The sequence below is a fragment of the Nelusetta ayraudi genome, unplaced genomic scaffold (genome assembly GCF_046127955.1).
Source record: "Nelusetta ayraudi isolate G7.1 ecotype Tasmania unplaced genomic scaffold, CSIRO-AGI_Nayr_v1 ptg000074l, whole genome shotgun sequence".
Lineage (NCBI taxonomy): Eukaryota > Metazoa > Chordata > Actinopteri > Tetraodontiformes > Monacanthidae > Nelusetta > Nelusetta ayraudi.
This window is the reverse complement of record NW_027466124.1, coordinates 121,298-145,740: the sequence shown is the minus strand read 5'-3', so window position 1 is coordinate 145,740 and position 24,443 is coordinate 121,298. Positions and strand designations below refer to the sequence as shown.

General features: G+C 44.6%; 2 protein-coding genes across 3 annotated transcripts; both read right to left on the bottom strand.

Annotated features, from left to right (window-relative positions):
• Positions 1 to 576: 576 nt before the first annotated feature.
• xrcc1 (X-ray repair complementing defective repair in Chinese hamster cells 1) lies at positions 577 to 17,707 on the bottom strand. The gene is made up of 17 exons (XM_076043187.1): positions 17,170 to 17,707; positions 16,958 to 17,050; positions 16,290 to 16,397; positions 16,025 to 16,183; positions 15,627 to 15,707; positions 15,395 to 15,518; positions 15,113 to 15,219; positions 14,862 to 15,024; positions 14,561 to 14,786; positions 13,504 to 13,620; positions 7,202 to 7,283; positions 7,002 to 7,098; positions 5,773 to 5,821; positions 4,264 to 4,403; positions 3,943 to 4,033; positions 3,782 to 3,857; positions 577 to 2,441 (listed from the first exon to the last, which is right to left on the bottom strand). The coding sequence occupies exons 1-17, from the start codon at positions 17,218 to 17,220 to the stop codon at positions 2,334 to 2,336; spliced, it is 1,872 nt and encodes a 623-aa protein (XP_075899302.1). The 5' UTR covers positions 17,221 to 17,707; the 3' UTR covers positions 577 to 2,333.
• Positions 17,708 to 18,009: 302 nt separating this feature from the next.
• LOC142899626 (sialoadhesin) lies at positions 18,010 to 23,328 on the bottom strand. Of its 2 annotated transcripts, none has more exons than XM_076043309.1 (8): positions 23,234 to 23,328; positions 22,101 to 22,502; positions 20,965 to 21,276; positions 20,601 to 20,864; positions 19,737 to 20,009; positions 19,411 to 19,522; positions 19,154 to 19,319; positions 18,010 to 19,025 (listed from the first exon to the last, which is right to left on the bottom strand). In XM_076043309.1, exons 1-8 carry the CDS (start codon positions 23,274 to 23,276, stop codon positions 18,876 to 18,878), a joined length of 1,722 nt encoding a protein of 573 aa, XP_075899424.1. In that variant the 5' UTR covers positions 23,277 to 23,328; the 3' UTR covers positions 18,010 to 18,875. The 2 variants fall into 2 exon arrangements, with proteins under 2 accessions (XP_075899424.1, XP_075899425.1); XM_076043310.1 differs by having other exon boundaries at positions 22,101 to 22,499; positions 23,234 to 23,302.
• Between the last annotated feature and the right edge of the window lie 1,115 nt (positions 23,329 to 24,443).

Here is a 24,443-nt window from a genome sequence, read left to right as displayed (position 1 = left end):
GAAAGCATGACCTGCGTCCAATTTCTTCAGGTGCTATAACATAATACAGCCCGCTGCTCCAAAGTGCCATAAGTCAACCAACTTCTAGCCCACGGGTTTAATTTTCCGCCACATTTTGACCTTCACAGTGGGAGGAAAAATAAACTCACTGCTGATCGAGACAACATTTTTAACCCTTTGACTGTGCTGGACTTTCTAATCCGTCTCACATGGAAGGTCAGCATGCACACTTATGGTATTTGAATTAATATGTGTGACCTTTTACTTCCTTTACTCACATTGCACAGCTGAGGGTGCAGAAATTAATTTTACCAATGTTTTCTGTCCATCGCTTGGTTATTTTGCTTACTTCAATACCCAGACACACTTTTCTGAAAATCAACCTCTGTGATGTCACAAAGTGCAGAGATACCTCTCCCAGTTTGGTGACAACACCTTCAGGCAGCCGTTGGCTCCACCCTCTGTGGTCACCTTGTCTTTTTGTGCCCTTCCAAACCCCTAGAAGGTTCAACAAAGCATCACTTTTCACAAAACAAAGCTAGCAGGAAACAGAGGGCTAATAAATCAACATCAAAGTCTGACTCAGCAGTTTTATTAACAGTGCCATTTAAAAAAGCATAAAACATTACAAAATTCAGGTTTCTTAGTTTAACCTTGTCCAAACGGCAAAATAAGACTTTCTGACATCAAAAACACCCACACAAAAAGATTCATTAAAGATCTCTATAAAAGTAATCAAAACCATACAAAAGACAAAACACCTTCTTTTTTTTGTGGTGGTGCAGAATTCTACTTGTCGGGACAAAAACTAGGACATTCTGAACTGCAGTTTCACAATGATGGAAGAAATCAGCGGCAGAAGGGCTGTGTGGAGATGATGGTGAGGATCAAAAGTAACAAGAGTCCAGAGGAGAGAAGAGACGACAAGGTAAACTGACGAGACTCAAGCACTTTAGAGGTAAACGTTTGACTTTTGCGTCCAGATGAGATTTTCTCCGGCCGCGATGGTTTTGACCTCGCACCCTCAGCTTTATGATAACTAAATCAGCGTTTGGACACAGGGCTGGTAGAGACTGATTTAACAAGCCCCCAGAGGCAATACGTGTATGAATTTACCAAAAAAAATAAATAAATCTGATCCTTGACACCTTCAAAACATGCACTCTGCACTTTTTCTATCTTCCCTGCAGGTGATCTCCCTCTCCCTCTCTATTGCGCTTTTTTTTTTTTTTCTAAATCCCCTATACCAGAGAGCTGAAGACCCCGAGGCTTTGTGGTTCAGAGCAGGATGAGAAGTAAATTAGCAGGAGCAGAGAGGCCTTGAGATGAGAGAGGGAATGAAAAAGAAGTCTCTTGAGTCAGAAGCCACAGTAAAGGGAAGTGGGAGGGAGGAGTGAGAGAAGTCATAAGGTGAAGGGGGGAAAAAAATCAAGCAAAAACAAAGGTTACAAGAGATTAAAAAAAAAAAAAGAAATGTTAATGAGCAAACACAAACGAACGCAGCGTTTGATTTGAAGAGAGCAGTTCGGGCAAATCTAGGTCGATGGAAAAGCGCCAGTGTCCGTCTTTCCCTGCGACGGGCCTTTCTATTTCCTGAAATATTTATTCCCGGCACAAATAAACCAAGACAAACCCAGACTGATTAAATCCATTGAGCCAACACAGTCACTAAAATAAAACCAAGAGGGGAAACAAACACACACGGACCAACAGTGTCCCAATTCATTATTTGTCTTCTTTACAAACATTTGGAAGGGAAGAACTTTATAAATAAATGGCACCTTTTTTTTCCTCATGCGACCTCAGGCTGGTGTTATTGCGGTCTGCCGGCTACAGAGTCAGTCAGTCTTATCAGTGCCGCTGGCAGCCAGCACAGGGTGATAACTCTTTTCTCGACGCAGCCCAAGGAAACGGCAGCAAGCCGCGGCAAAGACTGTGAGCAGGCAATAAAAACGGCTCCTGAGTCAAAGAGTCTGAATCAGGAGTGGTTGAGCTGAAAACAGCAGTGAAGGGGTCACCTTCCTGACAAACATCCACCAAATAAAAAGGAGAATAGTCTAAAATATCTAATGCTAACATGGAAGTCGAGCAGGTTTTTCTATTTGGATCTTCAACTTGGCCAAAACCAAAGAAGAAAAGAAAATGTTTGTCACACTGAGGAGACGTGTTGAGAGAAAAAAAGAAGAAGATAAATGTTGGTTTTATTGCTTAAAAAATCAGACGATGAATCTGAAAAAACATGCGACCAAGGCTTCTTCCCTTTTCACGCTTAACCAGATGACAAAATGTGTGAGTGTGTGTGTGTGCGTGTGTGTGCGTGCACGGCAAACTCCTCAGGGGACGACGGTGTAGGGCTGGTAGGGAAGCATCTTCTGCCGCTCATTGATGGCGTAGATCCACGCTGGCTTGACAAAGTTTAGATTGCCGTTGTCCATCAGCGCCTGCGGCCCGAGTCAGAGAGAGAGAAGGAGGGAGGGAGAGAGTGAGAGGTTGCCCGAGGTCAACGAGCGCTGGCGTCATACATCAACGGACGGAGTGAAGTGAGGTGCGGGCCAGACAGACAGACAGACAGACAGAAGTATCGCGCTGCGGCAGTGATAATCCAGCGACGTCTCTGTGAATTGCAGTGGTCAAGCAGCAGTGATTTCGTGGAGGTGAATTGAAAAGAGAGAGAGAAAAAAAAAAAGCACCCGGGTCTGATTTGCAATTGCATAATTCAATTTCAAAGTTGCTACATTCAAACAGCCGCAGCGTGAACGTCGGCAGGCCTGAATGTTTAAACAAATACTTCAGAGGTTTTATGCAAAGTTCACCGTCTCAAACTTACAACAGGTGTCACTGTGCCGCTAGTGAACCTCCCCAGGAGGGGGAAAACACCATTCCTAACTTCTTTGGCGTGCTCCACTTTCCAGGACGTGCGTGCCAAACCCAGGAGCGGTGGAAATCAGTCCCCTGTGATGTCACAAAGGGCACTGATGACCCTCTCTAGCAGGTTAGAAAGAGGCGTCCAGAGACCCCCAGCCAGGCGTTAGCGCCGCCCTCTGAGACCTCTGACCTCAGTGTCAGCAGGAGGCTGGAGGCTTGTTGAGTGCCTCTTTTTAAATACAGTATGAAAAATAAAGACGGACAGGGACACTGAGTAAGTTTCCAGTACCCCTAGAATTGCACAAAACCTAAATATCGCAATAAAACACTGGTAATGGGAACGCCTAAAATTTGAAAAATCTCTCATATTTCGGTAAAAGGATTTTACGCTCTCACGTATTGATATAGAGGTATATCGCAAAAGTGTCATGAAAACATTTTTTTTTTCTCGCATTTACACGTCACTCGACGTGACGTACAAGGTCACATGACCAGTTAACTTTAAGTAAAAATGGTGCATCATGTTTGGACAGAGGAGGAGACGGAATCTTTTTAGTAATATTTAAGTAATCAAAAGAGAAAAATACAAAAACCATTCTTGACAGCAAACAAACGTAAACAAACAAACAAACAAACAAACAAACAAACAAACAAACAAACGCAAACGTAACACTCGTAAATCTCGCAGGATGAGATTTCACAGGATTTTACGGCTTGTGCGCTTCGCACCATTCAATGGAAACACCTGCAAATCGCAATTGTACTATTGTAGAAATATTTTAGAAATAATCGCTTTTATTTTGGGAAAACTATAATTGAAAAAGGCAGCTACTCTGGCCACCTTTGGACCCTCTCTCTGAAACATGTGACCACAAATCCCTGCAGGGGCAAAGAAGAGAAAAACAGCGTAACGTACATCCTCGAAGGAGTCGTGCCATCCCTCGCTGGTCACAACAAACTGCACCTTCTCCGTCATGTATTCTTCCATCGCTCTGAAATAAAAGACATTGTTGGTTGTTGATGGTTGGGCTTTTTTTCCTTCTATACATCCGTTAAATGTCAAGGTCAAGGTCTCACCCGTTGAAGGCGACGATGTATCTCAACAGCAGGCGCCTCTCGTTGTTGGGGAATTTGCCGTAGAGGAAAAAGTGCTTGCCGCTCAGAAAGTCTGGGGGAGAACCAACGAAGAAGAAAAAAAGTTAAGCCAGAGAAAAAAACAGCAGTGTCTTTTTTGTGAAAGGGTGAGGCGGGATGCAAAGAGCCAGAGGACTTTGTGTGTGTGTGCGTGCGTGGCGGGGTTTCCTCAGTGTGACTTTTCTCCTAACGGCTGATAAGCAGCGCAGGACATTTGTTCTGGTCGGCGGCTGACGGCAGATGCTGGGATAAGAGCCGCCTCACCTGGCAGCTCGGGCACCGGATGGTCCTGCTCGTCCTCGGCGTCGGTGTTTTCATCTGTGGAGCCTCCGTAGGGGTCCTCGTCTTTCACCGCCTTGGTTCCCGCTGCTGCTTTCTTCTTCTGGCGGCTCTCGTTCTCCACCCTATTACAGGAACCAGGAGAAAGGGGAAAAAAAGGGTGGGCTGAGTCCTGTAGTAACTAATAGGCTTTGTGACCTCCTGACGAGCGTCTCAAAGGGGAGGGAGGCTCTCAGCTTGTTGCCTCGGAAGGCGAGTGAAGTCTTTTTTTTTATTGAAATAGGGATTAAAGGATAAAGCATTTGCCACCGGTCTGCCACATGCCCCACACGTGCTTTTCTTCTGTTAATTTTGCCAACCGTGACTGTGCAAACGCGGCCAGGAACAATTGCGACCGGCAGGGTTGCGGTCATTTTGAATTTCATGCACTGTTGCATGCTGTTGAAAACGGCGCTTCCTTGATTTTTGTTGCCACTTTGGGTCACACGACTGCATCCAAATATGTAACAACGAGTGCAAATCCAACACTGGTGCTCCAGTGACGGGGGTGGTTTATTCTGCACAGCTGCCAAACCAATCAATACATCAATCAATACATACCAATACTGCCCACTACTGGACACTGATATATTTGGCCACTGGGGTGTCATCGGATGATTATGTTCACCGACACGTCGTTGATGCTGTTTTCTAGGTTCTCCGATCATGCTAAATGGCAAATGGACTGCACTTATATAGAGCTTTTCTAGCACCTTCGCGGTATCCCAAAGCGCTTCACAAAGGCCTCTCATTCACCCATTCACACACCGATGGGTGGCTGCTGCCATGGAAGGCGCACTGGGAGCAATTTAGGGTTAAGTGTCTTGCCCAAGGACACAACGACAGACAAGGACGGAGCAGGATTTGAACCGCCAACCTTTACGCTCTACCTCCTGAGCCGCAGTCGCCCCTGATCATCATAATAAAAACACATTGTCACATAGAGCAATTACATTTGAAATGCTGCGATGATTCTCGACATTGAAATAAAGATGCGAAAAACACGTTAACGTTATGAGCCGCAAAAATGTTTTCTGTCTCTTGCCTAAAATGCATGGTACTCAAAGAAATTAGACCGATGTGCACATGTACAGTAAATATATTATGCCCAGCTTATTGCAAAATAATTTAGAAATTATTCAAACGAAACCTTAACAGTCTGTGGTTTCACTGGGTATAGACAGAGGAAGTGACTAACAGGTGTTCCCGTGTTGCAGCCTTTTATTTCCCAAAGTGCATGTCTGCGCTAAACAGATTCAAGCGCAACAAAACAGAAGCATCAGTGCGGCCGGTTGTTAATCAGAGGTCGACCTCAGCCGCAGCGGAGTCAGCCCCCTGATGGCCCTTCAGGAGCCCCTATTGAGAGGCCGTGAGCTCCAGTGGCCGTTAAAAAAGAAAATAAATCCATCGATCGATCAGACGGACAAACAAACAACGACTCTGCTGCGCTTTTACCTCTGCAGCTCGTCTTCCGTGTCCGCAGCCGAGTCGTCGTCGCCGCCGCCTGGAAAAAAAAAAGAAGAAGGTGACAGGCAGCATTCAGTCTGTGGAATTAACCAAGAAAAAAAAACATTGACACACACACACACAACTTCTTGGACAATGTTTCATGATGGCCGGCCACGGTTCTGATCGGGGTCAAGTCTGGCGGATCACGGCTTTCAGAGGAGGCCGCCTCGCTCTCGACGCCGTCGTTACACAACGATCCAGCGTGGACGAGTGCGGCGGAACCGACGACAACAACACTCCAATTCATTAAAAAAAAGGAAGAAAAAAAAGACGCCCTCTCGCTTTGTGTGTATGTGACCTCGCAGCTCTTTACTCCTGGCCTCACATTAACATAGAAATGAGAATCATGCACAAGTCCCTACACAGTCAATGTGTCTCGCCTCACGGCTCATCCGTCAAATTGGCGTGCGTGCGCGCTTCCCCCCCCCTTCCCTCCACGAAAATGAACCTGTTCGCGACCATTGGCCTCGTGAGCGGTGACGGTCCAGCGTTTTATCCCTCGGCCGACATCCACACCTCTGAGAGTCAGCTCTGGTCTAAACTGCTGGAAAGACCACAGTCTTATGTTTTAATTAATAGCCGCATTAATTAAACCAATAAGCAAGAAAAACATACGGTGACATAACAAGACATTCATCAAACTGAGGCTTTTCTTATTTAGCAGCTCGCTACAAAAAAAAGTCTCTGCTGTCATAATTCCGCTTCCACTTCTCACAGCTGGCCACATCTCCTCCCTCCGTCCCGTCGCTCTGTCTCAGGCCAACTGGGTGACAACTTGCATATACAAAACACGACCGAGAAGGGGCCAACAGTCCTTCAAGCCTGCGGCCGACTGTCTGCAGGAGGAAATCAGTCCATGCGGTTTTTGTTTCCATTTTTAAGTCCACTTGCTACAGTTGTGCTGGTTTTTTTTTCCATCTGGTGAGTTGATGAGATATCATCAATAAATATTACTTCTGACAGAAAAACAGGCATGTCTCTCTACTAACAAGCACAAACACATAACCATCATCTCACTGCATCACAACAAACAACCGTGTCCCTGCTGACCAGAAGCATGTTTTTCACCAAGTCTTTCCAAAGGCAAACCTGGTAATTATTTCTCAAAAGTATGTATTTAGAACAACTTTTTCCAATTCTTTTTTTCCACCCCGTCACAGTGAGCTCATACAAACCTGGTTCCTCGACATCAGTGGAGCCAGCGTACTCATCGTCTTCAACCTTCACATCTCGAGTCTTCTTGGGAGTCGCTTGTCTCTCCTTCTTCTGTGGCTGCAGAAAGAGTCGCAGCATCAAGGGAGGAGAGTTTATTTTATATATATATATATATATTTTTTTTTTAATAGACTCGCCTTCAAAAAACAAACAAACATACAGTTGTGTTCGTTTCCTCGTCGCTCTGGTCGTCCACCTCCATCTCGCTCTCCGAGCTGGACTCGGCTCCGTCCATCAGGTAACTGGGGGGAGGCGGAAGAGAAAAGGGGAGTGAGCGCAATGCGTCGGCACGACTGAAGGCCACAGGCAACAACAACAATAACAAGAACACGTGTCCCGCTCCCGTTCAGCCTGGCTAGCACGGAGGGGCGAGAGGGATGAAAGTTGTCGTCGGAGCGAAGGGAGGAGATTTTCACCAGACGCGTTGGGTCATAATGGCTACAACGTTACCACGGTGCTTTGTGTTAATCAGCCTGATGTGCCGATGTTACAAGAGTCTGAACGGCAGCAGAAGAAGAGAAACGTGTGGGGGGGGGGGGGGGGGGTCAAAACACATTGACTGTAAAGCCAAAATGGGAAGGAAGCTTTTACAGCAGCTGCCGTCCCAGGGGGCAGAGGGAGGAAGTAAAAAGTGAATTAAATGAAAAACAACAGGCAAACACACTGTACCTAGACGCCGATGATGACATTTAATTAGCACGTGGCCAGATCAGCGGCAGATTGTTTTACAGATGGCGCTGGCTTCATTTTAATGAAGCGGCCTGTGATTAAACACGGCAATAACCGCCGTGCTGATGACACAATCCGCCATTTCATTTGTTGGTTAGTTCATTTCCTGATCAAATCACTGGCACGTTCTGTTGACCCCAGGTTTTAGAATATGGTTCTGCCATCATTATCATTTTTATCTAATTTTCTTTTTACATTCACACAGTCGAGTTTTAAAAGTTAATTAAAATCATAATTATTTCATGTGCCTATATTTTCACATCACAGGGCAGTGAGGGGGTTTGCAGACACCGGAAACATGCAACTAATTACATCCAGACCAGGACGGCAAAGTGTCCATTTTCTCATTTTTATAGCTTACTTAGGTCAAACTTTCACCAAATTTAGGGGGGGAAAAGGCAGCATCGACTTAGTTAAAATGCTATTCTCTACACACTTTGTAAACAAACTACAAATTAATGTGAATACTAGATTGAAACAAAGAAGGTATTGGGGGCAAGTAGTTCTTGAAGGGAAAAAAAAATCTTAAGAAGACGTCCTCCTCCATCAGAGAAGGAAAGAAGAGCAGAAGACAACGAGGATGAAGTGCCGGGGATGGAATCACGGAGAGACAACGCGTTCCCATCATCAGGTTTCCCGAGGGAAACGGCTTTGTTGAGCATAATGGGACTGCACCTGGCGAGTTGATGGGATATGAGACTGCAACAACCTGGTCACAAAAATGACACATTTCAGGTGTCGGGGAACCAAAGTTGTGAAATGCGACTGGTTGATGACACACAATGGAGGCTTTGAGTGTTCCGTGGCAGCATGCATAATGTAGATCCTCTTGAAGGATCGGAATGAATTAAAGAGATTATGAATTCATTTCAAGACTTTACTATGGCTATACTGCTTTATGTATCATTTAACTGAACATAACACAAAAAGTAAGGACATTTGTGTTTGGTAGATTATTCCTTTGTCTTAACAATGCTTCTTGGAAATAAATCATATATTGTCGGAACGCCTGTTTATTCCCCTTTTAAATTGTGCCACACTTGTAAGGAACATGCATTTGTGGAGTGAGCAGCAGAGCTAAATATCTGGGTTGCGCCCCTGAAAAATGTCAAAACAAACAGCCAATTCTGCCATTGACACTTTTTTGGTGGGTTGGATGATAAATGATAAATGATGAAATTTGAAGAAACAAAACATATTCGCTTCCTGGCAGCCCTGTGAGACCGAAGATTGACTGTGTGCAGTCTGGTCCGGATTGTCTGGGCAAATCTTAAAAAACGAGGCCTGTCTCTCTGGCATCCCCCGTAATATGGAACTTGGCCTTCTGTTTGGAGACGCTACGAGGGCTCACTCCAAACAATGCAGCAAACTTGGTTTTGCAGCTTGAAGTTGCCCTCTCGCTCGGCTCTATCCAGATCATCTACTGGCCACTGTAGCACAACCTATTTTCACAGGTGCTGCCAATCAGGCACCTGATTGGCAGCACCTGGGGGTACCAGAAGCTCAAAAAAGAGGAAATAGCAACAGCAGAATAAGCTGCTTGACTCGGCAGAGAAGATTTGATACATTTTTCCAGGGACGCAACCCAGATACTGAGCTCTGCTGCTCACCCAACAAACACAAGTTCCTTACAAGTGTGGCACCATTTAAAAGGGGGAATAACAGGCTTTCCAACGATATAAGATTATTAATTGCGTTTGTGTGCAGATATTATGAGTTTAACATAAAAAGGGCCCTCATCCACCTTAGGATGGGTGCTGCTTCCTGTCTGGACTGTTGGTTGTAGTTTTTTTTGTTTTTTTAAACAAGAATCGCTTTCTCTTATTGAAACGTATTATCTCACATGTTCCTGCGCTCTCTTCCTGCTCCTTCACCTCTTGCACTCCATCTCCACCCTCGCTCAATGACTAGTAACTATAGAGGGAGCATTTCTGGGCTGCTTGGCCGATGCCTCTTTAGTACGCTCTCCACGCAGCACGCGCGCACGGCCAGCGGCTAAGTGAAGCCACACATTCGGCCTGCAGATGCCCGGCGGGCAGAGTGCGCTGGCGTACGTGTACGGCAGAGCGGCAGCGTGGTGTGTGTGTGTGTGTGTGTGCGCACATGTGTGAGCGTGCATATTTGTTTCAGGGCACTTGTCATCATCAAAGTAAGTGCTCCTTTTAATTACCCATAGCAGATGCAGCTTTTAAATAAGGGGGGCATCGTCATCATCAAAGCAGCGCACTCAACGCGCTGCACAATAGCAGACGCAGGACGGGTCTGAACGGATTATTCTGGAAAACAGGGGGGTGGGTGGGGTGTGTATGTGTGTGTGTGTGTGTGTGTGTGCGTGTCTGGCACTGTTACAAAACGAGGGAATGACAACGCAGGCTGCGGTGGACTCCTCATTTCAATGCACTTTTTTTTTCTTTTTTCTTAAGAGGCTTCGGTTTAGGCTTCCAGGTGCTTTCAGTCGGGCTCATTTATCTGAGTTTTCCATGTTCTTCTCTGTCTGATATGCAGAATATCTGGGTCATGGGGGGGAGGATCTTGATACTGCCGGAGCTGGACAGCAGTTTGCGCTTTGAAATGACACACACACACGTCAAAATAACTCATTATGTTCATCAGCAGGCAGACTAATGACAGCTTTCAGAGAGTGTGTGCACTCACACTGAAAGTGCGAGAGAAATTTTTTTTTTAGACACAAGTAATTATTTTTTGACAGTAACTTGATTCAATTTGCATCTAAAATAGGAAGGAAGAAAGAAAGAAAGAAGAATGTTGGAAAGACACCACGTCAATGTAGATTTCTGTACGAGAAACGGTACACTAGGACAGTGTTTATCTACCATGAGATAACGTCAGGTGTGTCGTGAAAAAGTATCCATGCTCACTTAATTAGTCTATAAAAACAATAACATTTCAAATTTCGAGTGACTGTGCTTTAAAAGGAATGTGAGCCCACTTTCTTCCCTCAATTCCTCCCAGGAGATCAGCCTGGCGTACAAAAGAGACCCAGCTTTCACACAGTGACGATAAATAAACAGACTATATAGTTATAATATTATTATTATTAATAATAGTACATTAGACTTATATAGTGCTTTTATGGACATTCAAAGACGCTTTAGATTAAAAAAAAAAAAAAAGGATTAAGCAAATGAACAGGTGAGTTTTAAGGAGGGATTTAAAGGTCATATTGTCATTAAGAGGCAAAAAAGTGCCTTTTTTTGTAATAGTTTTGGTTGGTGATGTGCCATGGGATATTTTTCAATGTAAAAAATGTGTCGTGGCTCAAAAAGGTTGAAAAACACTGCACTAGGAGACAACAGACAGGAGTCATGCACGCAGACACATGCATGACTGACCTGTCGATGCCAGCAGGCTCAAAAACCATTAAGTGGCGGCTGTGTGAGACTTAATAAATATGCTTACGGCGACTTCATTTCTCGTGCATTCACACCGTTGATCCCTCGATCGTTCACTTGAATTAGGTTTTTTTTCCGAGTTGGTAAAGAAAGAAGAAAAATTCCCACAAAATGTTGTCATGTGACACCTCAACAACCATGAAATTCAGACAACTTCAGTTCGACATTAGTCTACGTTGGAGCAAGCAAGACACAAGACAAAAAAAACAAGCAAATTCAATAATTAATATTCAAAGTGAAAATAAAAAAATAAATAAATCCACTGGACACTGAAAATGACCTTTACTGACATTTATTGAAGTAAACAACTCAAACAACTGTGAAGTCAGCGAAAGTCATTTTCAGTGTGTGGTGGAAATATATATATCATTTTTTTTTCCTTCCTGTGGAGGAATCTTAATCCTGTTTATTAAAAAAACAAACAAAAACATTTAAATTGTCTAGAATTCTTGGGGCAGAGTGGGCGCCTGCTTGGGAGATGAACTAATCTCTGCCACGAGGGAAGCAACAAGCATGATGGAATTTCCTGATTTAAGAGGGAGCCACCTCATTCGGTGGGTGCACCACTCTCACTATTTTCTGACGCAGTGGGGGACGTGCGGCTGCGACGCCGCATTCTCTCTACATCACTGGGACATTTGTGTTGCCAAGAAGCCCCTCCCACTTCAGCTGTGACGCACATAATTGGCGAGCTGCAGGAGCGTTGCCAGGCGATTAAGGGATTGCAGCAGGCATCAGCACTTCAAGGTTACCCTGTACCCAGTGCTACCGCCGCTGCTGCGTGGGCCAGGGTGAGGTTACGGTTGACGCTCATCAATCAGCATGAGTGCCGACGTCCAGACACGGCTCAGCAGGAAGAAAAAAAAAATCAGATGTGGACTCAAACGTCGGCCACACATGTTCCCAAACTACAAGTCAAGCTGTTGTCCCGCTGCAAAAAACACCACCTCCTTCCTGTCTGTGCGATTGGGCCGTGCCAAAGGTCGATATTTCATTTTGAGCCTCGCAGTCAAATAATTAATCTGCTGCGCCAGAAGGGAACGCTTAAATCCTTTGGATTTATCTCACACGTCCATCTGGGGGGGAAAAAACATGATCGCTGACCCGTGTTGGAAAAAGGGGGAAAGGAAGGTGGCTTGGAGAAACAAGCAGAAGACAAATGAATGTACTTCTGCTGGTTCGGCCACCTGGAGGTTTTTCTACCGAGAACAAGCTTGGTCATGTTTCTGTTCTTTTTATGCCAAATAAGTTAGTTAGAAGTTCAGGTTAACCAGCTGCCTCTGCAGTGTCCACACAAAACCTGCGCCCACCAACTGTTGCGGGGTGTTCACACCTCCTTCCCCACTGACTGTCCGCACAGGAGCTCTGCAGGGCCGTGTCCTCAGTCCTCTCCTGTACTCTCTGTACGCTCAACTACACTGCGGACAACACGTGGTGGTGGGGCTGATCACTGGAGACGACGAGGCAGCATACAGAGAGGAAGTCACCCATCTAGAGCAGTGGTGCACAGAGAACCACCTCCTGATGAATGGCTAAATGGGAGAAACACACAACAACGGTGGTTGCAAAAGTTGCAACAACGCCTGTATGGACTGAGGCGTCTCAAAAAGTTCAGCCTGAGCCTACAAATTATTGGGGCTTTCTATCCGGGGACTATTGAAATCTTGCCGACGAGCAGCTTCGCCAGCTGGTTTGGGGGCTGCACAGAAAGAGACCACAAAGCCCTCAAAAGCGTGGTGTGTTCAGCTGAGCGCATCACAGTATGTCTGGAGGAGCTGTACACCAGGCGCTGCCTCAGGAAGTCCCTGAGAATTATCCAAGACCCAACACACCCCCACATCAGTCTGTCCAACCTGTTACCTTCAGGGAAAAGGTATCAACACACCAAAACCACCACAAGCAGGCTGAAAAACCGTTTTTTTTTGCTATTTATTACTAGTACTGTTATTTATCTTAGCATTTTTATTTATCAGTAGTATTGTTATTTATTACTGTTTTTCTTCTCTATGTGTATACACTCTGGAGCCACCCCCAACCCAAGCTTTTCACAATGTATGTTCCTCTACACATGTGCGTGACAATAAACATCTTGAAAACAAATCTCTTTGGCAGTGGAAGCCTCCTCTCGGAGCGCCTTCAAAACAGCTCGTAGCTGTTCCTTCTTCTACTAACGGAAGATGTTTGGATATGAAGCTGGTATAATTTCAAGGAAGGTGGAAAAACCCTGGCGGCTGGAAAGTTGGAATGAGATTTAACCAGGTGAGATGCGAGCGTCAGGTGAGCTCACCTTCATTTTTGGTCTGTTTTTGACTTCTCTTACCGTTTAAAGGAGATGTTCTGTTTCCTCTTGTGGCAGTCCATTACCCACTCCTTACGCACGATGATGCCCCCTGCCGACTTCACTTGGCTGTACTTGGGCGTGTTGGCAAAGGCACAGCTGGAGATTAATGGAGGGTGGGAGAGAGAGAGAGAGTGAGAGAGAGAGAGAGAGAGAGAGAGAGAGAGAGAGAGAAAGAGAGAGAGAGAGAGGGAGAGAGGGAGAGAGAGAGACGCAGACACAAACACACACAGTGTAAGGTTAAGAGAACCTTATTAGTGAAACAGAAGACTGATAGCAGGGATCACGATACAATCAAACTGAATTACACTGAAGTGCTAACGGTGCTGTTAAACAACCCTGATTAATGTCGATGACTAATTAAAAACCATGTGTATATGTGCATTCTGCTTATGCTGATCAATTTTATGTGTGTAACCGAGACTTCAGCTGGGAGGACATCATTGTGAAAATCATGCGCGAGCTTTAAAAATTATTAATAATTTAGGAATGGATCTGGTTACTCTCTGTTCTCAGTTACTCTCACCCACCCGAAATAAATATTATATACCCCGTTCTGGTCTGTTGGGTCCAGCAAGGAAAAATTCTCATTCGAAACAGACTCATTTTTCTCATATACCAGAATTTCAAGAAAGGCTTTGTTTTCTAACAGGAAGCTCCGAACAACATTCTGCAGTGGCTGTGCGTATTGATCTTCCATCTGCTGGACTTTGGTTCCTAATTGTCTCAGCACCCTCTCGTCGACTTTTACTGTGACTTGACAGGCCAATGTCTGGGCTGCCCTTGCCACCAGAGGACTTGCTTATTGGTAGGTGAAGTGAAACTTTAGTCACTCACACTTTTCAGTGCCAACTTTTAGGAGTTTGTGTTGAAACTGCTTTTCTTTTTTTCCATCCTGTCCATTGAAGAACATAAAGATTTTTGTACTTTGCACAAGAACGTTCATAAAATTCTTGTGCATGGACTGCAGTCGACACTCATCTCAACAGGAAGCAAAACGCTAAGCTAACAAACCGGTTGAACCAGTCATCATACTTACATGAGGTGAGTTGAGTCTGGCGTCCAGTCTGGACGGTATTTAGCACCCATGTCCAGAGCCTTTTCCCTCAGCTCGCCTCGGAAAGGGTTCTGGAAGCCGCTGAGGACAAACACCACTCCCTCCATGAGCCGCTTGAACGGCACCTGCGGCACGTTCTCGGATTTGGCTTTCTGTTGTTTGGGTTTGGGGTCTGGCTTTTTCTCAGCTGACCTCTGAGCCGGGGAGGCTGGAGACAAACAAACACTTTTTAAATGAAAACACGATCTGAACGCAAAGGTCCGGGCACAGGGGTGGGCGTTACCTTTCGGGGTGGACGGACTGGGTGTGCTGGCTGGGCTCGGCTTGTGTTTTGGCGTGGCAGCTTTGGCCTCGGGTGACTCAGCTATGCTCATTTTCTTGGAGGGTGGAGGCCCAGTGGCGGACTGACGCTCTTTGCTGAACTCAAATTTCCTTTTTGCTGGTGGCTGTCAGGAGAGAACGAAAGCTTTTGCTGAATCAGCATTTTGAAAACAGTTTCAGCGGTTGTGCCTGAGAGCCAGTGATGTCTTGTACCTGTTGTGAGGCTGAGTTGGAGGACGATGCCTGTTCTGTCGAGGTAGAGCTGCCGCCCGTCTGCAGGGTGGCTGCAGCGTAAGTTAACTTCTGACTCTGAGGAGACACTAAAAGGGGGGATAAAAAAAAAGTCAATGAATTTTTTTCCTGATTACAAGACGATTGAAAGCATGGTAAACAAAAGCTTGGAAAAAAAAAAGTTGCTGAGGAATTTTTCTATGCTTCTAAGGCTGGAAATCCAGCAGAGCTTCGCCAGCCTTAGAATCAGAAGATTAGTTTTACCTTTGAGTGAAGGGCTGGACTTTGTTGCATTGTCTCGGTTGAAGAAGAGGCTGCCGGGCTGCAAGCTGGACCCGGATGAAGGAGACTCGTCCTTCAACCTGAACTGCCCGAGTTTTGTCACTTTCTGTTGGCAGAGAAAAAAACAACCGATATTACCACATGATGAGAAGTACAGTGTGGGGTGGTAAAAAACCACTGATGAATGAAAGTCACAAAGCTGTTCATGACTTACTGGGGAGGTCGTCGGAGGAGCAGGGTCGTTTTTGTCTGGAGGTGAATGGAACTTGACAAAGGCAAGTCCATAGGCGATGTTCTACAAAGCGGACAGAAGAAGAAGAAGAAGAAGAAGAAGAAGAAGAAGAAGAAGAAAAATCACTTTACCTCACATTCAATCGGTTGCATTGATTAAAAACCTGACAGGTGCCACACTTTACACAGCAGCAAACTTTATTTTGCCTCAGCATTTGCAGGTGCAGCAGCCATGCAGCGCGATAGTCAAAACATTCCTCAGACTAAATGCTTTGTTCCTGACTCGAGCTGACAGCGTTCAGGAGAGTCAGCAGAGTAGTTGGATGGATATATTACCCTGCATTTGATTGATGAACACTATTGAGATGACGAGGTCCTTACCTTGCTGAACGGCTGGCTACACACAATTTTCACCCTGTCCCATTTGCGCTGTGCTGTGCTCTTCTGCAGCTGGTTGGGCCCAAAGAAACGAACCCGGCTCATGTTGGTACCGTTGCGGCTCTCCGTCGGGGACATGAAGGAAGACATTACCAGAATAACCTGAAACAGAGAAAGGCAATACTTATACATACATTGAAACATATATGCTTATAACATATAAGTTCTTCTAATTAGCCAGAAATTGTGCTATACTGAGGAGGATTACCTCATAGTCCTGGTCTCTGGCAGCTGAGGAACTGGCCACCAACACCTCGATGAACGACGACCCCTCATTTCCGATGTCAATGCTGTGAATTTGCTCTTCCTTCTCGAGCTGGGAGGACAGCAGGTTGCAGAGATTAGAGGTGAGGAGGTGCAGATGCACAGAAAGCAGATATGTTTCCCGCTATTCATTATTTTACAAGAGGAATGCATGAGCACACGCTTCAAGATGAAAAAAAAAAAGATTAGCTTAAACAATTTTTCCCATCATTTGATGAACAGCCAAGGAGATATTTAATGTAAGCATATGTGAGGCCCGTGTCACCAATCAGACAGAGATAAGGTAAAATGTAATAACAACAGATAATAAGTGATTAGTATATCATATGGTCATAGAAATATCAGTGAGTGCAAAAAACATATTGCATGAAACCAATTAAAGTACTTCTCACTGCATCTGTTCAGACTTATGAACAATATATTAGGAAAGTCACCACCTATGTAGGAGTTTGTGACTGCGTTCAGAAACTATGTTAGCAAAAATGTCGACGTGTTGAACGAAATGATGGAAAGACATTCAGAGGGACATTACAATGTTATTTGTTCAAGTAACCAAGAAACCACACGGCCACAATGTTGCTGTTTAAAACAACAACAAACCGTGGGAGTTACCTGCAGGATGACGGATATCTGCTTCTCCCCTGGTTTGGCCGCCTTCCACTTCCTGTAGGTGTCTGAGCTCAGCAGGTTGTCCGCTTTGTGGGTCTATTTTGCATCATGAGAGGTGATGGGAAAAGGCAGCGCTTACTTTTGACTTGACAGCGAATGGTAAACAGGAACAGTTCCACGAAACATTGGTCATAAATCCACACAGGTGCACTTACTGTGTCCTCGGTGCTGCAAGACACGACGTGCTTGAGTTTGATCTCTGGCATGGTTGTTATTATTATTGTTGTCGTCGATTCTGGGAAAACCAAATGAACTATCCGCTAAAAATCAAAACAAACGAGCGCCCAACACGAAATGATGCAGTGTCAATTTAAGAATATATGGACTTTAGACAGTATTCAGTCTACAACAGATTTTTTCGTTGTTGTTTGTTGATAACTGAAACCTAATTTTGTGGCCGCTTAGCGCCAACCAGAGCTGCGGCTAGCGTCTACGTCACAGAAATGCTAGCAAACAATGGGCAGCATGAACTTTTCCTGATTAGCCTGGCAGAGTTAGCACATCTAGACGGTTCTTACATGTGTACGTTTAAATCTGCACTACTCTCGACGAACCGCCGCGGGTTTGGACGTCACATACATATCAGGAAGCGAGTATTTATGCTTTTAATTTTACAATAAACGCGTGAAAGGGCGAACTCATTTTCCCACCAAAAGCCCCAAACCCTAATGTGTACGAGCGGCGACGCAGCTTCCGGTCACTGTTCTTCTGCAGCGAATGCGAGCGCTCAGTTTCTTCTTCTTCTTCTTCTTCTTCTTTTAATCAAAATATGGCACGGACAAACTCTACTGCCACCAGTGGCAACAAATGGTATTTCAGTGTCTTTGTTACGTTTGATAATAAGTGTATTTTTTATTTATTCATTTACTTACTTACTTACTTACTTACTTACTTACTTACTTACTTACTTACTTACTTACTTATTAATTTATTGCACAAGCAAATTGTGACAGCAATACACAATGGTCAGAATACAAGAAACTAAACAAAGGACATATTTCTTTTTAGTTTTATTTATTCATCTTTTGTTTGGACAATGGGATATGCCTTTTTACTTTTGAGAGACAGAGTTCTTGTATTATTTGCTTCACCAAACAAACAGAATGGACCTAAGCTTATTCTGGTTCTGGTATTAGTTGGTTCTGGATGATTTCTCAAAGCTCAGGAAATAATGAGTAGAGAAATCCTTCATATTTGAGGTCAAGAAAAAGAAAATGCCAACTCACATCACAAACACCTGTTCTTAATGCAAAGACACATCTGCTATGACATAATTTCTCCTCTCATGAAAAGCATTGAAATTCTTTCCTCCTTAAAAAAAAAAAAAAAATGACTGTGAGCATCTATGCCATATATTGTTGGACCTATACAGACACATTTGTATTTATGCTGAACAACATGTCCAGATACTTGAAATTGTATTTTGAGACATGCACAAAAAAAGAATGTGTGACAGTGAAAAATCCATGTTCCATCATCTAGTTTGACCAGCAAACACAAGCTCCAATGAAACAATTCCTTCACCTTCACTCTTTTCACAGAATTAGTCACATAGTAGCTACAAATCATTGAAAGAAATTGTTCGAGACAAAATATGAGAACAGAATTGCAGTTCCTTATTTTGAGTGGCAAGCAAAACAAGGCATAGTTACAAGGTTTTTCATTACAGCTTATGTATTGGCAGATATTTCCGCTCTCTGATATTGGTATTGCCATAATTACCAAGTAAACTCTGTTCAGTTTTGTGGTGATTGAAATGCATCTACACATATGGCAGTTGTTAAAGGTACTCATAAATTTAACTTAATTCAACTATGAATCTAGTATATCAGAAGAGCTAATAATCATGCCAAGGGAAGCTTCAGAGGATCTCCAAATAGATGCCAGTGTCTGTGTCCTCGGAAGCCGCCGTCTCCATCACTCCACTGCCTCTGACTCCCGAAACTGCGTGTCTGTCCACGTGTCCGGCCTCTCTTCGTCTCTCTCCCCATCTTCTGCTAATTGGATGGATCTGGAAAAAGAGAACAGTACAGTACGAACGTGGCCAGTGAGTCAAAGCTGCAGACGCCTTTTGTCCATTCACTGCTCTCAATGAAAACCTATATACTAAAAATTAAAAAGTTGCAGACAATTCGGTACCTGCTTGGTATTAACAAAGACAGGGGTCGAGTTCTGGTACACCAGCTGGTAGCTGCCGTTGGTGTAAATATGAGACACTTCTGTGCAGTTGATGTACAGGGGCATCTGGTCCTGATAAATCCCCGTTTCTTCTGGGTACCCGGCCGGACGTTGACTCAGGGCCCGTCTGAAAAACAAGGCGGAGCAGGTGGAGGGGTGTCACAATGAAGCCAACGTGACGAATCAGTTCCACCAAACAAAACAAGCGCCTCTGGTACCTTTCAGTCCTTCGCCGGTAGCGGCAGCAGAAGAAGAATAGGAGGGACAGAAGGGATACAAGCAGGCAGGTGGCCACGGCAGGTATCACCATCCACAACAGAGCAGCTGTGTCTGTTTGCGCAAACCAGAACAGAAGTTGGTCGACATAACGTTCAGTCATTCCCTGACAGCAATTTTCTACAGACGCTGCATTTCAGCCTGGATGTCACTATGCCTCTCCAGTGCGAAACCACACATACATTTTTTCCTCCATGCGCTTGCAGGTTATTTCCTTCAAGTACTATTAAGTAGATGCCTGGGGAAAAGCACTGCAGCAGATCCAAACCTTCTCCTGGCTGCAAGAGCTCCAGTGAGTCGTTTCCCAGCGCGTTGACGACGAAGCACGTCACGCTCAGCGGCTCGTCCATGCGGCCCTGCAGCGTCGCCGTCAGCACGTGGGGCTCGGATGAAACAGACGTGTTGTAGTTGTGAGGCGGAACGGTGCCGTTGACACTCCAGGTGACTGCCGCTGTGGGGTTGGAGTCGACCGAGCAGCGACATAGCACATCCAAATCCTGCATGCGGCAGCTGGACGAGAGCCGCAGGATGGTGGGTTTATCTGGGAGGAGGGAAGGAAGGAATTAGAAAACTTACAGGCCGGAGACTGACTGAGACTGACTGAAACTGACTGAAACTTCTGTATTTACGCGCTGTCTCACTATTTATTCGAGGCTACATTTGAGTTGATATGTTAGATGGGTCAAGGTGTTAAAAACCTCCCTTGCTATACACGTGAAGCAGTCGCACCATATCCACTTCCCTTAATAAATGTTGCTAGTAGAACATTGCAAATTGTTTTTTTTTCCTTTCCAAAATAATAAACTAATATGCCGCCATGATATAATATTGCTTTAAATCATCCAAATATTTGTGTGGTCAACAGGTCATTAAACCTCGAAAGGCAGCTGGATTGTTTTGTTTTTGTTTTAGATTTTGAGCCTAATTCCTGCAGATCCCTCTTTTAGAAAAAAGCATGCAGTGCAGCTGATAGCTTTTGACCAAGTGGTTGTGGCGAAATCTAGTTTTCCTGCTGTGAATCTGACAAACAAAAGCTGACCCTTCAGTATGGACGCGTGAAGTGGATCCAGGAGATATGGGAATCATTCCATTTGGCATTACAATGTGAGCAAACAACAAGTAAAAGAATTACAATATACGTCCAGCATTGTGGGCCGGGACTCTCCTTTGCCGATCAGGTTCTTCGCCGAGCAGCGGACTGTCATGTCTCGGGTCACGTTGAACACCCGCACGGTTGGCGTGCGCTGGGGGAGGTGCACCGTGTGTCCATGTTGACTGTAAGACCAGCGGTAGTCGGTGGCCGGTGGGTCAGCTTTACAGGAGCAGACCAGCAAGGCAGTGCCGCCCTCCAGAACCATCAGGGAGTTGACTTGCACCACCACATCCTTAGGAGAAACTAGAGGTGGTGGGAGGAGGGAAAAAAGAAAGAAACAGACATTTTAGTGTGTCAGACTCAGCAAATATATGAAAATTGGCAAAATCAAGCCTTTGCTTACATGTGATGTGCAGAATTTTTGCAGTGGCCAGTGCTCTGACTCCCGGGTGGCGCACTTCACACTTGATCCTGGGTTTCACCTGGTGAGTGGCGGTGAAGGACAGGGAGGAAAGTAATGTTGGCCTGTGGGGGTTTGAGAGGAGAATCTGAACCTCATCCTTCTGAACCTCTGAGTCGTTCCACCCTTTCTCCAAAATCCAATGGAGGTTTGGAGGGGCGGAGGGGCAGTGACAGCTGACGGAGCAGTTCAGGGTGACACGCTGCCCCTCGGTGGCTGACAACAGGCCGCTGATGACGGGAGCCTCCGGAGTGTCTGTCAGACAGAAGAGACAATCAGGACGGAGCTTCATTAGTGCATTCATCAGTGCATCAAGACAGCTGAGATGAAATATTTCGATGATAAAGGAGGAAATGGACGGAGCAAAAGTGTAAGTGAAGAAACTACAGAGAGATTCCAAGACGACATGGGGCAGCTGTAGAAATGGCTTGAGTTAAAGTATAAAGTACTTAAGTACTTAAGTACTTAAGTATATATATGTGTATAAATATGAAGTCAATGAATACAATGTTGCCTATATAAAAGAGGCTATTTTGCAAGGTTGCATCCTTCATTTCAGCATTTGGAATTGTTTGAAAAGAAACAAACCAACCAAGTGACAACAATGTAAACGATGTAATTTTTTTTGCTATTATTGTTACTATTATTATTATTTGTAGTAGTAGTATTAATAATCGTAGTACCAGTAGTAGCAGTAGTAGTCATAATATTATTGTTGATGTTATTGTCATGTTATGTAATAACAAGACTGCAGAAGTGACCAAATGTGGTTCCTTGCCCAATAAAGGGTGTGTGTGTGTGTGTGTGTGTGTGTGTGTGTTTGTTTGTTTATCAGCTGGCAGCTGGTAGGAGGGGAGTTTATCTCTACCTTCCCCTTCAGTGACTATGTCCTGCATGCACACTCACTAATCAAGTGGAGCAGCCTCACACATGCCAGGTGCTTTGTTGGACCTTCCACCTGTGTTGGCTTCCTGTTCCACTTTTTCTTTCTTGTCTAAGCATTGTATGTGAGTGATTCAGCTGTGAAACTTCCCCTGCAGCAGCTTTGATTTGTGAGGCGCCAAAACCGCCAGACTCACCCAAAACCTCCAAAGCGAATTTCCTCGCCTTCCCCCAGTGTTCATCCTCCCTCCTCTTCAGTGAGATCTCAAACCCCTGGGCATCATTTCGCTGGATCTGTTCCACCCTCAGCGAGCAGTCTCCACCTGAGGTGGTCCCAAACAGGGACACCCGGTCCTTGAACTGCTCGCTGACTTGACCCTTGTTCTCGCTGTTGAAGGCAATGCTGCGAAGAGAGAAGAAGGGGCCCCTCGTTCTAAAACTCATTCGGACTTCCACCTTCCGCCTCCACAGGCCGAGAATAGCGTCGGAGGGAGTGAAGGTGCAGGGAATGACCACGCAGGAGCCCGCCACGGCCTGGACTCGCTCTGGGACCGAGGGCACGGGAGCGGCGGCCTGGATGGCACTCCTGACAGCTTCTGCTGGAGAGAAAACCCCAAAAAAATCATCCACTTCTCAAAACAGAAACAAGCCCTGGTAAAATCGTTTCACTCTGACTCCAGACCTTTGTGTCTTGAACCACATGGGCTAGCAGATTTTAGACATGCAGAGATCTAATTGTGCCTTGCAGTGATTAGATTCTGTTTTATGTGCCTGTGTGGTGTATTTCTACATTTTTAACTTGACCTCCGAAGACAGAAACTTTTTTCCTAGGTGTCCAATTAAAAAGTTTTGGAATACGCTGGTGTCTGCTGGTTCCCTCCAGATTCTCTACAGTTTGTAACGTTAAGCGTATGACCGAGATGTATTTTATGTATGTTAACAAGAAAAATAAAAAAATTAAAAATTAACAATGACTTTTGTCTTTGCGACATCTGGGACATGCACTAATGCAATTAATCCACATGTCCCACAGTCCCATATCACATGTACTGTGATTCTTCCAAGTGTTGCATGTGCATTTAAAATGTATTCAGAAGTGAGAGTGGCAGCAAAGTTACAGAAATCGTCCTTGTAAATACAGATGCATGTCAGATTTATATGACCTAAGAAAAAAAAACATCTATCGCTTCTTCCTTTCAGAGCACCGTGACGCTACGTCACAGATTTAAAGGTTGGTTTTAAGTCATCTATAAAGGTTAATACCCTCTTACAATGAGTGCAGCCATTTAATGCAGACACAGCTACAATCGCCATGGATTCTAGAACTTACCAGAGATCAGGGCGCAGATGAGAGATACCGTCCAGACATGCATGACTGCAGCCCGCAAAATCACCGACAGCTGCAAAGACGGACGGAGAAGCACTTTAAAAAAAATAATAAAAGGGGGAAGTTGCTGTGTTCAAATTTGTTCCCCAAGCCACGACTTCATTCTTACACTCAAAATTTCTCCAATATAATTTGCTTCGTGCCAAGAAGCCTCTCTCTGCAGTGTTAAAAAGGAAATGAAACAAAAAGAAATGAAAAGTTTGTATTTTAGGTTTTATTTTTTTATTTTTTTTATTTTTTTTTGCCTCAACAATTCAGATTTGTACTGTTGGTGCTGGAGCCATTTGGAAACAAAGAACTCAGCAAGTATGTGTGAGACGACGACACATGACAGTGGGTGAGTCAGCCTCATGCTCAGTGTTCGTTTCCTCTCGGGTTCCAGCCACTTGATGTGCTCATTTCCAATCCTCCCTGGTTCCACATCCCGCAGTGTTTGGCAAGAGTCTGGCTGAGGGATTTTCACACAGCAAAATAGTTTCATTTACTGGAGATTAACGATCAACAAGGCTTAAATGGCTCTGATAGAAGAAATTCCAAGTCGGAAACAATGCTGGATTAAAAAAAAATATATATATATATATATATTTTTTGAAATGCTGCAACACCATGTTGTCCAATTTCAAAAGTGCAAGAAAAGAAAAGAAAAAGAGAAACACAAGTGACTTTATTCCCCTGCTTTGTTTGGCCTGGAGGGGTGGAAGCAGAAGAGCCAAGAAGCTCCAGATCAGAGGTTGTGAACTGCTGCATTGATGGAAGTGATGACGAACAAGTTGATGACTTAATGGCTTCTGTTTTGAGTCACACACACAAAGGTTCTCTGTTATCTTCTCCTTCCGCTATGTGTGTTGATGAGTTCTATGCACACTTTTTATTATTCTGCGGCTGCCTAATATCAGGATCTACCAAATTTAGCCTCGTAATTTAAGGAACTCTTCTTTTCTGAAGTTGGTAAGTGGTTTATTACGTGTTCAAATCTTTTTCAACTTCAGTGTGTGTGTGTGTGTGTGTGTATGTGTGTGTGTGTGTGCAAAAGAGATTGGATAAATTGTATGTGTATGTGTGTGTGTGTGTGCGTGCAAAAGAGATTGGACAAATTGTAGAGGAAGCAAATCTGTCTAGTCCTTCAATTGGATAATTGGAAGCACACATAGTA

Bases quoted from the DNA above. Each gene is read 5' to 3' on its own strand.
- xrcc1 (XM_076043187.1), bottom strand. From the start codon at position 17,220: ATGCCAGAGATCAAACTCAAGCACGTCGTGTCTTGCAGCACCGAGGAC. The intron at 16,398-16,957 runs GTAACTCCCACG...CTGTCCTCCCAG, and splicing joins AGATATCCGTCATCCTGCAG to CTCGAGAAGGAAGAGCAAAT. The intron at 4,034-4,263 runs GTGAGGCGGCTC...GTTCTCCCCCAG, and splicing joins TCCGGTGCCCGAGCTGCCAG to ACTTTCTGAGCGGCAAGCAC.
- LOC142899626 (XM_076043309.1), bottom strand. From the start codon at position 23,276: ATGCATGTCTGGACGGTATCTCTCATCTGCGCCCTGATCTCTG. The intron at 20,010-20,600 runs GTAATTCTTTTA...CCCTCCTCCCAG, and splicing joins CACAATGCTGGACGTATATT to ATAAACCCACCATCCTGCGG. The intron at 19,320-19,410 runs GTACCAGAGGCG...CTTGTTTTTCAG, and splicing joins TACCGGCGAAGGACTGAAAG to ACGGGCCCTGAGTCAACGTC.